Source organism: Mastomys coucha, unplaced genomic scaffold (genome assembly GCF_008632895.1).
Source record: "Mastomys coucha isolate ucsf_1 unplaced genomic scaffold, UCSF_Mcou_1 pScaffold22, whole genome shotgun sequence".
In the NCBI taxonomy this organism is placed as follows: domain Eukaryota; kingdom Metazoa; phylum Chordata; class Mammalia; order Rodentia; family Muridae; genus Mastomys; species Mastomys coucha.
Genome location: NW_022196905.1, coordinates 14115413 through 14128106, shown reverse-complemented (window position 1 = coordinate 14128106; position 12694 = coordinate 14115413). Strand labels below are relative to the sequence as shown.

Genomic DNA, 12694 nt, shown 5'->3' with positions numbered 1-12694 from the left:
ATAGGTATGGCCCTCAGACTCATGTTTGAATGCTTTGCCTATAGCAAGTGACACAATTAAGAGGTGTGGCCTTGTTGGAGTAGATGTGGCCTTGTTAGAGGAAGTGCGTCACTGTGGAGGCAGGCTTTGAGGATATATTCGTGTAAATATATATCCTCAAGATACACGCAGTGTGACACACTGTATCTTCTAGCTGCCTGGAAGAAACAGAAACCACTCGAGTTGCCTGAAAGAGGCTCATTCCAACTGGTCTACCCACAGAAAAGCTCTCCAACTTGTTGAGCTGCTCGGAAGTTGTACAATGAGCTCCAGACTTCCAGCTTTCATGAGCTACCCATGCTTGCAGGGGGAGTTGTTATTGCAACTGTATTTCTGCTCCTGAAAGTAACTCCTCAAAGACATTCCTGTAAGTACACCACCCAGACCCCCTGCCCCTGCCCCTGCCCCTCCCCCATGCACCAACAGAGAGAGTTCTTTGGCTCACCAAGTTGGACTCTGGTGGTCTCCTTACTTTGATTTATTTTTCTCAGCTCTCTATCAGAAGTAAGTATAAGTCTGTTCATGTCTCCCCATGAATAGTGCCATACAACACAACTAAATGATCCCCCTTTTAATGTTAAATAACATGCCATTGTACGTATGCACCACATTTTCTTTATTAATTCACCCTTTAATGGAGAATTACTTTTCCCCTATATCTAGGCAATTGTGAAAAACGTTATAATGAACATGAGAATGGAGGTATATTGTTGAGATATTGGCTTTAATTTATTTGAATATAAACAGGAACAAAAATAGTCAAACCTATGGTAGTACCAAATTTTGAGGAACCCCTATGCTGTTTTGCATAATAAATGTACCAATTTATATTCCTGTGGGTTGTTTGAATAGGTATGGCCCTCAGACTCGTGTGTTTGAATACTTGACCTATAGCGAGTGACACTATTAAGAGGTGTGGCCTTGTTGGAGTAGATGTGGCCTTGTTAGAGGAAGTGTGTCACTGTGGAAGAGGGCTTTGAGGATACATATGTTTAAATATGTATCCTCAAGATATATGCAGTGTGACACACTGTCTCTTCCGTGCTGCCTGTGGATCAAGATGTAGAACTCTCAGCTCCTTCTCCAACACCATGTCTGCCAGCACTCTGCCGTGCTTCTTGTCATGATAATAATGTACTAAACCTCTGAAATGTTAAGGCAGCACCAATTAAGTGTTTTCCTTTATAAGAATTGCCATAGTCATGACGTCTTTTCTTTTTTTTTTTTTTTGGTTTTTTGAGACAGGGTTTCTCTGTTTAGCCCTGGCTGTCCTGGAACTCACTTTGTAGACCAGGCTGGCCTCGAACTCAGAAATCCGCCTGCCTCTGCCTCCCAAGTGCTGGGATTAAAGGTGTGCGCCACCACCACCCGGCTATGACGTCTTTTCACAGTAATGAAATCCTAACTAAGACAACTCCCAATACTGAAGACAGCAGTTCTCTTCTCCACATCCAGGACACTGTTGCCTTTTGACTTTTACAACAATGGCCTATCTTCTTATGGTTTTGATTTGCGAATCTATGATCAGTGAAAGGGAACACATTTTTTTGCTCATTAAAAAAATCAGATTTGTCATTGGCTATAAACACTGGGGGCCCATCTAGATACCTCATTAGCATGGAGAACTCTGGACTGTATGCTATGTGACTGGTTGTCATGGTCCTCTTAGTTAGGTGTTGTGGTCACGTGCTCCAGGACAGAAACTTGGTTGGGAGGGAGTTCAAACTGCTGCCATTCTCAATTATGAGATATTTCGGAGTTCTGAACTTGCTACGATCTTACCAGTTCTTGTGTCTGGTGGCATGGTTTAATGCCCCACAATCGTCTGCCTTGTGTCTTATTATTTTGGAGTTTTGTATAATCAATATTTTATTTTCTGTCCTTGTATCTATAATAAATTGCCCATTCCCAGTTTAAAAAAAAAATCAGATGTTTTTGGTTTTGCTTCATTAACTCTCAAGTAATTAATATTTATTCTTTTAATATTCTGTGTGATGAAACCTGAGGTATGTCATCTAGGAGCCTCTCTTTAGAGCTCTGTTAGCTTTGATCTACCATTTCCCTGATCCCAAAGCTTCATCTTTCATTTTGTTCCTTGTTTTGTTAGAATGTGGTCTTGTCATAATTTTTCCAGAAGAGATAAAAAAATAAATTTCACTGCTCCAAGGCCCCTCACTATCACGGACCTCTTTCCAAGGCTGATATCTTAAGTTTATGCTCTGTTAAGCCTTTAAAGGGAAGACAGTTTAACTTCACAGGTTAGAACACAACTCTGTGGCCACCCCATCCTGCTCCTCCTATCCTGCCATGCAGTGGAGTCACAAGGGCACAGACACCCTGACTTTGACCACTGGAGGCACACTCTGGAGTCTGAGTTAACATGTAAACTGTACCCATGTCTGTGTAGAGCAGACTATTGTCTGGAGAGGAAGAAGAAAAGGCCTGCCTCAGCTGTTTGCTACGTCTTCTGCTCTGTACCATCGATCAGGAGTTCTCAGAACAGGGCCAGAGGTCCTATCCCAGAATTAGAATATTCCTCTATTATACCAGCAATAAGATACATATTGAAAAGGTCACCCATAAGAAATAATGTAATACTTCATTCTCACAATAAAAATAATAGAAATTTTCATATAAAGAAACAGTCAGAGACCACGTGTAAGAAAATGTAGGGCAAGATCATAATAAATAGTAAGCAAGGAATCATACTTTTCTAGAGTTTATATTTTTTGTGTAGCACCCACATCTATGTAGGGTATGCTCCAGAAAGCATTTTTTGGTAGATTCCTGAAACAACCAAATGCTGGAACCTACACACAGCAGGCTGCGGCATGTCCTGCAGCATTACTACACAGCACCCATTAGTCTGTGCTTCCCGTGTGAGCCTCCCTTTGGCATCCCTACTCACCCCTTTTGGAGCCATTATTAGGCAAACAATGGTGTCTTGAACATAAATCCTGCAATATCAAGATAGTCTTTCTCATAAATGAAAGTGGATAGTATACTACATGGATTCCTTGAATAAAGAGATAATGCATTTTCTGGGCAACGGTTTATAATGGCACTTAAAACAACTTTAAAACCTGGCAACTTAAAACAGACAGATATTTGCTATTTATTTACTAACTAAAATAACTAATATCTAACTGTAGGACATTTCACTTCACATTTTCAGATCACAGTTGACCACAAGTAATTATAGTGTTAAAGACAAAACCACGGGAAATGGGAACTTCTGTAACAGTTTCCAAAGTTATACTGTTATTATTTGTGATATTCTTGTCATTTTAAATAAGTCTACTTTTGTGGTTTATGTGAAGGAGCCATTTTTAATGATTTCAACAGGTTTCCAAAAACTGGTTTCAGAGCCAATCAAGTCAGGCCCCATCACTGCACTTGAAGCACAATCCAAAGCCCTGAGAGTCTGAAGACTAGGAATTGGTGCATTTGTGGCTAACGGGAGTCTTGGGTTGAATTTTGTTCTCACATTCCCAAAGTCCTTAACCTACTGTTCTTAAGCACAGTTTGCTGCCCAGGAAAATATTGCAATCCGATTCCCTAGTGTCACAGAAATGCTTAATACATACCATTATCATTTTCTGAAACTGTAGAGAACACGTTTACAATCAGAGTATTATCTGTGGACTGTGAATCCTCCAGAGAGCAAGCTCATTAGTTATCAGTCTTGTAGACCATAGTCTTACTCACAGGCATTTATCATCATCCTCAGACTCCACTCACCACTTGACTAGCCATTGCAAGCTGCCTCCTCTGGCTGGCACATAGTACTTTTTTAGCCCCATCTACTTTAGGGAGCTTTACCTACACTGTATCTTTTTTATAAAGACCTCATGGGTCAAAACATCTCCTAGATCTGCACCATGCTAATCTCTCCCTTAGCCATTCTCCCATTTAGCTTTGCCAGTGTAACTGTAGTAACTATTTCCTTTATATTTACTTATGTTACCATCTGCCTTTCTGCAAACAACCCCTGCATGATGGTTTCAGGTTCAAATAATTATTTACTATTGATTATTTGTTTAGACTGAGAGATTAAAGGAGATAGTATTTTATCATGGTATATCTCAAGAGATGAAAGGAGGTAGAGTTCTTTATATACTAGTTCATTGAAATTTGCATTGCTTGGATCTCAGAATCCTGAAAGAGGAGAAACTCAATGATTGAGGATTTCTTTACTGTGATTCAAAAATGAAGAGTGGTGTCAAAGCCATTTTTCTCTATTCCACTGACTCAAGGTCCCGGGAAGATGAGGAGGAACAGGCAAAGAAATCTGTCCATATCTGACTGAGTAAAAGAACTGTGTGGGTTGTAAACAGCTGGGTCTGCCTGGACTGGGCATCTACGAGCCATCACTGTTTCCCTCTCACGTCCAAGTGATTTAGACCTTATACCCTGGAGGCCAACCATGGCCTGATCCGAACCACTATCTGATCCCAACCACTGTAGAGGATAAGGGTCTTTGTCTGAGCTCTAGGTTATGTCTAAAGATATAGGTTTAGGGAAAGAAAAAGATGACACTTCATAATTTTGTCTAAATGTGTCTTATTTATGTCTGAGTTTAAAAGGGAGCGTGTGGAAGGCTCAGCTCCACCTTTTGTCACAACAGCGTTATATTGGCCTTCCCCACATGAGGAGAATTGAAGAGAACTATTTTGTCTGCCTTACTGAAAACACACTCTGAATTCCTGGAGCCTATGTTTTCTCTGCTTCTCGCATGTGTCAGTCAAGGGCAGGATCAAAGTCCAAATAGTTTATATTCCCACAGGGTCACCTAAGAGGGATGCTTAATTAGAACCCGCAAGAGAAAACTGAAGTTTTAAGTGGGATTTTCCCACAAGTATCTAAATATTTTTTTCTATCAGAAGAGTAGAGCTTTCTCAATCTACCACTATTTTATCTACTTCTTTACTGTGTGAAAAGCTATGAGGTACAGATAAAGTCAAGTCCAAAGCTGGTCTCAAATGACACATTTTCAGCTCTTGTCTATTTTTTATTTGTGTGTGTGTGTGTCTATGAATATAGTAACCTATAGTTCTCTTATTGAATTAAAGGCTTGTTGAACAGGAAGAAAATCATTCCTGGCATTGGAAATCTGACCACCTACCTAGAGCTTTTGAGTCTTAGAGGAGAACCTACTGCCATCGTTTTACTAAACCAGCAAAATTCCAAATGGAATTCTAAAGATTTAACCTCATACCCAGAGATAAGTCCAGTCTCCAAGTTTCACCAAAGAAACTTCTTCTTGCAGCAGATGGAGACCACTACATTAAACTACCATGGGTCAAAATGTAAGAACAAGTGCCCAGCTCCAGCTGATCCATCAAACTCACCCTTGTATGTAAGGCTCCGGGAACATCCTGGAAGAGGGAGCAAAAATTCTGTAAGAACCACATACCAGGAATCTGCTATGAGACAAGGTCTTCTGAAAATGCCAGGGATGTATCACCCACGATACCTCAACAACAATACAGCTAGCTTAAAAAGACCCAAACAAAGATAACACCAATAGACAGCTAACATGGTAGTGGAAAACTTCAGAGAACCCTACCCCTAGGTAAAGAACTGCAGGCAACTAAGGAATGCAGACAGCACAAGAATTAGTGTTCTCCATAGATGAGCCCCTAATCTGTTGTCCAATACCAAGTACTGGATATCAAGCCCTGAACGCGTACACATGCAAGTAACATGAAACAGGATAAGCAGGTTGTGTTGATATATTTAGGTGTGTGTGTGTGTGTGTGTGTGTGTGTGAGAGAGAGAGAGAGAGAGAGAGAGAGAGAGAGAGAGGTCATGATTTCAAGAAAAAGGAAGGAAGGGAGGAAGGGAGGGGAGAGGGAGGGAGGGAGGAAGGAAGGAAGGAAGGAAGGAAGGAAGGAAGGAAGGAAGGAAGGAAGGAAGGAAGGAAAGAAGACGATAAAATTCTCTTGGAAAATATATGGAAATAATTAAAAGAAGCAAGCCCCTTCCTTGGTTTTTGACATGTTTATCTCAGCATAAACAGTAGTGTTTGTCAGAATAATACTCAATACAAATATGCAGTGCCTTCTAAGGTGCCCAACAAATGCTGATGGTTCTCTAAATGTAGTTTTCAGTGAAGATTCAGCATGCTGAAGATGTCTTTCTTCGTGTTAGAGCACTTTGCAATGTATCGAGACTTTTATAAAAATTGGCATTTCAAATACTCAATGTTTAGTCTTCCAACCTATGAATGCAATAATCCCCATATTAAGTTTTACTGAATTTTTTAAAAGTAAGAATGTCATAGTTTTGATGATACTAACTACTCTTCCTCCTAACTCCTCTCAGGTTCACACCCTAGCTCCATTACTTCATCTTCTCCCACTCTCTCCATCTCTCACTTTCTCTCCCTCCCTCTCTCCTCCAATTGCTACTATCATTTACTTCTGAGTAAGGGACTATCCTCTGATTGTTGCTTGACCCACCAAATGACACACTGTTAAAGAAAACTGGCTCCCTCCTCAGAAGCTAACAACTATATATAACTCCCTAGTTAGGAGCAAGAAGCTCTTGAATTACCCCAGTTCCACACTCTCCATAGTACTCTAGAATGTTGACTGACTTGATATAGTTTGTATAGGTCTGGGGGGGGGGTCGGAGTTGGTAACCACAGCTGCTGGAAATTTATATGTTGCAGTCCTGTGCTTTCCTGTCCAGAAAACAGTTATTAAATTTAACACTGTTACTAAACTTAACTTGGAGCTTGGGGGAAAAAAAGGAAAAAAAACACCAGTAAGTCAATGGTGCCCTCTGCTGGTGAAGCCTGGCATGTACAGCATAAAACTTAGCTGAGGTAAAGATTCAGAAATGGCAGGTTCAGAGATAGTGTACAGGAGCATGAACTGAGAAATGAAAACTAATTCCAGTCAACAATGAAAGAGCAAGAACTTTAAGTAGAACCCTGGAGGACCACTGCTTACTAGCTTGCTCGTCTTAGCTTGCTCAGTTTGCATTCTTACACAACCCAGGACCACTTGCCTATGAATGGCCCTGCCCAAAGTGGCCTGGGCCCTCCCACATAGATCTATCATCAAGAAAGTGCCACCATAAACTTGCCCACGGGCCAATCTAAGTGAGACAGTTCCTCATTTGAGGTTCCTTCTTCCAAGGTGTCAAGTTGACAAAAACTAACTAGCACACACATCAAATGGTCCCCTCACCCCCAGCCCTCACACACACACCACTTCCTCTTTCCTTGTATTTCTGACTCATGTCTTCTATAGAAAACTACAGGGCTTTTTATGCCAGCTAGTGGGATGTATGGCATTGATCAGATCGATGTTTTTTATTAAAGTAGCTCCCTTCCCTCAGCTCTCACCCCAAGGTCTTTTCCTTCTGATAAGTCTCTGATTTCTTATCTCGGACATTAACTGGGAATGTAAAGAAGCTACGCTGGGTAATTAGCTCTTAAATGTGTCGTCCCAGCTGAGTCAAAGTTTCTTGACTTCATAATAGGGTATAATGAGAGTTTCCCTATGAGATGGTTATATATCCCGGAGAGTTCCCTCAGGACGCTTTCTGCCATTAGGCTTAAGTGAACAAGTGTCTCTTAGCTTCAGCATCTTTATAATCAGAGACGTAGGACTGTTCAAAGTAAAAGTCGTAAGGGTGTAATATGCAAGACTAGTCATAGAAAAATGCAGAACTGCACGAAAGACTGGCAAGGGGTAAATGCTGAATGCTAGCAAATAAATGCTCTGGGGACAAAAATAAAACGCTCAGCTAACTTAATAACCACATAAGCTGAAAGGTTTGCAATTCCATCGTATACAGCAGTCTCGGTAGTCCTTGATATTTCACTATATTTTTGCAAAATGCTACTAGATAAAATAAGTATTGCATTAAGAGTTAAGCTTCCCCAGGCAGCTCCCTGGAATGTTTACTATGCTAAGAAACTAAGGAAATAAGTAACAGGATATTATGTTCAAAACATTTAAATAACCACCTGCTCAAGAAAAAAATAAAATAAACACTGCGTGAACTACTTTTTCAGCAACCTTTGCCAAGCACACACCACAGGGAAGGAGCACCTAGATTGGTTGCAGAGTCTCCTGGAAGAGAGAGCCGTGGTGGGCAAACCCTCCGCGGCCTCACAGCCCTCTCTAGTTACCAAAACACACTTGGGAGTCCCGCCCTTTGGAAGTCCCGCCCACATGGCGGCTGTCACTCAGCGGGGACGCTGGACCTTGCAGTGACTTGAGCCTCTTTTCTTTCCTTCCCCTACGGCGATGAAACGCAGCGAAAACTACCAATCCCAGAAGGCACCGCGCATGCAAATAGGCGGAGCGGGACCTGAGAGGGCGGCACTTGAAAGCTTCCGGAAAAGTTTCAAATCCGGAGGACTGAAATCGCGGGAGGAGCCAGCACCGCGCCTTTAGGTAGGAGAGGCAGCTCTGCCCTTCCCTGGACCGGGACCAGCATGCTCGGCTGTGGTCGGTCGGTCGGTTCTCCTGCCCGTCCTCACAGCACGCAGGGATGCGGTTTCGCTCTTCTGGACCGGTGTGGGCTTCCTGAGAACTAGTCTTGCCCGGCGGTGCTTTCCCCCCCGTTTGCCCGCTCCTAGTGACTTTTGACAGGACGGTGGGTGGAGGGGCTGCAGTGTCCACTCTTTCCAGTTGTAGCTCCCAGAGCCCACTGAGGGGGCTTGCCACTGACTGTTACCCCAGTTCGGGGACACCCCCCCCCACCCCTTTTGGCTCCTGCGGGCAGTGCACACACTGTGCTGGACTTATTTGCAAGCAAAAGAGCCATACACCTTTGAAGTAAACCTTTGAAAGGAAGGTGGGAGGGCCCCAAGCTAACTTAATAGTTCCCACGCGGTTGGTTCGAAAAGAGGCGACATACAAGGGATAGCTTTCCAAGCATTCAATAGAGATAATTTAGAAGATTCTTAGTGAGATTTTTGGGAATGTGACCAAAGCACTACAGAATGTCCAATTGAAAATCTTTCTGCCTCTTGTGAAATTCCTTTGACGTAAGGAAGCATGTTATTCCTAGGGAGAACCTGGGAGAAACAGCAAGCATTCGAATGTAGTGTAACCTCCTAATAGAAACTTAGTTTCAAAGATGCCACGTTGCCTTTAGTTTGTACCAGTGGTAGAGGGGAAAAGGTTCATTTCAAACACTTGATCTTGTGGGTTTTTGTCTTGTGTTGCACACCAAGTTGCTTTCTATTTTTCTGTTTCTAAAGGAAGCCCCGTTCAGTACAGACGTTGCAGTTCTAACCACAACCCATTTGGATCATAACCGCCTAATCAAAGGTAGTCACCATGATGTTAGCAACTAAAAAGACCCGAGTAGTACATCTGAAGAGGGAATTGTTATTAGCCGAGTGAAGAGATAGTTAGCTATATATCAAATGCCTATTGTATCCTGATCCTCCACTATAAAAGGAACTGGAAATATTATAAACCAGGTAAACACAAATTGTGTTTATATTGCAAAGTAGCCCAAGGATGATGTGTAGCTTCCAGAAGCTTACACTGTGGTCCTTGAGAACATTAGCTGGAATCAGGCTTTAAATCTATAGCTATATTCGATTCCTAGCTGAATTATGAACTACTTAGATTGTAGTTGTCACTCACTAATAGATTCGGGGACAGTTATCCTTAGCTCATAATTAGGCACATAAGATAGATTGATTTCTAAGACAACACTCTTGAAGTGTAATTGAATATATGAGACTCTGTAACTATGACCAGGATTTCATCCTGGACCATTTTAGGTAAATTTATGTCAAGAGTATACACCTGTCCACTACATCCAAGTAATTAAGTAGTTCTAATATAAATTACTAAAGGTCCTGCAGGTTTGTGACTATGTTAGCTTGAAGGTGAAGAACTCAATGGTAAAGCATTAGTTCACACACAGACTTTTAATAAACACTAAAGCAGCCATTATTACTAAACTAATTAAATGCATGATGTGGTGAGTCATTTCCCTTTTTTAAAAGGTAATGTTCTTCAGGAACAGCAAGAAGCAAAACATGTAGAAACTATCATATTTGCTAAAAAAAAAAAAAAGTGTTCAAAGCAAAGGGAATCTGTTCATGGTCTGCTGTGTACAGTTCAGATGTGCAGCCACTTGTTTTTACCCACTCCACCTGGCAGGCTTCACGAAGCACACAGGAGACACAGCATGAATTCTACTTTGCAGATTGAGAGGCCGAAGTCAAGAAATGTAAAGTTCTTTAAATCATGCCCAAACTATCTGACTCAGATCGTACTCTGACTCTGCCCTGTAGGTTACATATGAAGACAATTGGCAAACTATGAAGAACACTTCCAAGAAGAACAGTAATTTCAAAGTTCCTGGTACGGAGTTGAATTCCTCGGATGCTGAAAGGGGAAAAAGAGAGAATCAAAGTAACTTTGTTGAACTGCTGCCCCTGGAAGTCACTTCTAAAATTTTCAGCCAGCTAGACCTTCAGAGTTTATGCAGAGCTTCCAGGACATGCACAAGTTGGAACCGTGCAATAAGAAACAATGACTCCTTATGGAAACCCCACTGCTTGACCATAAGAGCTGTGTGCCAAAGAGAAATAGATGATGATGTAGAAAGTGGTTATACCTGGAGGGTAAGTTTAACCATTGCAACTTGTCATAGTTTTTGACAGGGGTGCTATAGCACAGTTAAGAGAATACTATAATTTCTACTTAGGGTAACATGCAGAGTTGCTGACTTTAGGAAAGGAGTTAACGTTGAATTATTATCCTATTCCTGCTGGCATAGTCTCCACACTGTTTTCTACTCAGTTTTGTATGCCTCAGATCTTAAAGTTGGGAACTTTCCTTGTTAAGCAGAAGAGAGGTTAAGAAGCCAATCTTTCTTCCACCTTATGAAAACCTCTAATACATACAATAGGCTGCTTGTTGTATATACACTAATCCATACATGCACACATGAATTTATCAATGCGATTAATATGTGTACTTCCCCATCAGTAATTAATCTCAGTCCTGTGAATGAGTTTCTCTACTTACAGACATACACACCAGCCAACCATGCTGCCAGAGTCTTTTTTGAACAATGATATCTGTCCCTTTCAGGTAATACTCCTAAGAAATTACCAGAAGAGCAAAGTGAAATACGAGTGGCTAAGTGGCAGATACAGCAACATTCGTTCTCCTGTTAGCCTGCCAGAAAAGGCTATGTGCCCCATGGATGCAGATACATGGGGGGAAATTCTAGATGCAGAACTGGAAAGAGAAGTTGAAAAATAGCAATAGTTTGATGTCGCGTGATCAAAATTACTCAGACTACAAGAGACTTTTTGAAATCTGATAATGGCCTTCTTAGCCTTTTAAATATTTAACATTTAAAAGAAAACAAAGTTGAACATGAAGCTTTGTTTGTATTTTGCACTCAAGTTAAAAAATTTTTCTGGTCTTATACTACGGGGAAATCATGAAATGTTATTTTTATAAGAAATAATAGACTGGTAGAATGATTTTGAAATGTATTGCTCCATGTATTTATGTTAGAATATTGCATTACTTTAAGTGATAGAATTTATTGTTGTTTTCTATTTAAACCTTCAAGAATTTAGGGGATTTTTGAAGAAATTTATTTAAAGATTCATTATAAATAAGTACAGATATATATTTAGAGGGGGAATACCAAAGTGAATAGTTGCAATATATTTAAATTGATAATAAATTTACATGTTAATAACTTAATAGTTTCCACTACAGTGGAAAAGATTGAATTGTCAAATACTGAAACTATTTTAAAATGTGTTAAACATATAGTTTATTTAAACTTGATCTAATCTTGGGCTCTCAGATTAATGTTTTCATTTTTTTTCTACAAACCTGAGATTAGTCTCAAAGACTGAGAATGTGTGGAACATTTCAGAACATTTAATGACTGTTAGAACCACTAAAGGCTTTATTTACCTTAGTCAAACTCTTTCCAGCACTTGATAGTGCCATCTACTGTACTCTTAGATGCTTCTCCTTACTAACAAGGAAAAATTCTCAGAGCCCTATTTGACTTCGTTAAAATGTATCTTTACAGGGAGGGACTTTTCCCCCCCAACTTTGTTTCCTTTTTTCATAAAAGTATATTACATAGCACATTCCATCTATCAGGTTATTCCACCTGAATCTGAATCATAGTAAAAAGGTGTCTACAAATATGGTCAAATATATGGGGTTTTCTGTAGCTGTGTTCCTTCCCTTTTACTGCTGTGATTAAACACTATGACCAAAAACAGCTATGTAAAAAAAGAGTTCATTTGTCTAATAGTTCCAGAGCAATGCAAGTCCATCCCTTCATGGAAAGCATGGTAGCAGTTATTAAACACGAGGAAGCCAGTATTTAATAACTAGGCATGGAGGTTAGAGCAAGAGGCCAAGAGTCACATCCTCAACAAAAAGCATGAGCAGAGAGAGCAAGCTGGACTCGGGTGAGGTCTTAAGCGCTAAAAAGCCTGATGCCAGTAACATATCCTTCTACAAGCCAGGCCACATCTCCTAAACCTCCGCAAACATCCCTACCAGCCAGGGACCAACATTTTATTCAAATACAGGAGCCCATGTAAAACATTTCCTATGAAACTACCACAGTTTTTTTTTAAAGTCTAAGAAACCAATATTTATTAACTAGACAGCTG

General features: G+C 40.6%; 1 protein-coding gene across 2 annotated transcripts; it reads left to right on the top strand.

The window, feature by feature from the left end:
• The first annotated feature begins 8347 nt into the window (after positions 1 to 8347).
• Fbxo48 (F-box protein 48) lies at positions 8348 to 12279 on the top strand. 2 transcript variants are annotated; one of them, XM_031342123.1, is made up of 4 exons: positions 8399 to 8456; positions 9269 to 9338; positions 10322 to 10654; positions 11127 to 12279. In XM_031342123.1, the coding sequence occupies exons 3-4, from the start codon at positions 10349 to 10351 to the stop codon at positions 11298 to 11300; spliced, it is 480 nt and encodes a 159-aa protein (XP_031197983.1). In that variant the 5' UTR covers positions 8399 to 8456; positions 9269 to 9338; positions 10322 to 10348; the 3' UTR covers positions 11301 to 12279. The 2 variants fall into 2 exon arrangements, with proteins under 2 accessions (XP_031197982.1, XP_031197983.1); XM_031342122.1 differs by lacking the exon at positions 9269 to 9338 and having other exon boundaries at positions 8348 to 8456.
• Positions 12280 to 12694: the final 415 nt, after the last annotated feature.

What these genes read in the sequence shown, in the direction of transcription:
- Fbxo48 (XM_031342122.1), top strand. Translation starts at nt 10,349, where the DNA reads ATGAAGAACACTTCCAAGAAGAACAGTAATTTCAAAGTTCCTGGTACG. An exon ending in AAAGTGGTTATACCTGGAGG is followed by an intron (nt 10,655 to 11,126) that starts GTAAGTTTAACC and finishes TGTCCCTTTCAG; the next exon opens with GTAATACTCCTAAGAAATTA.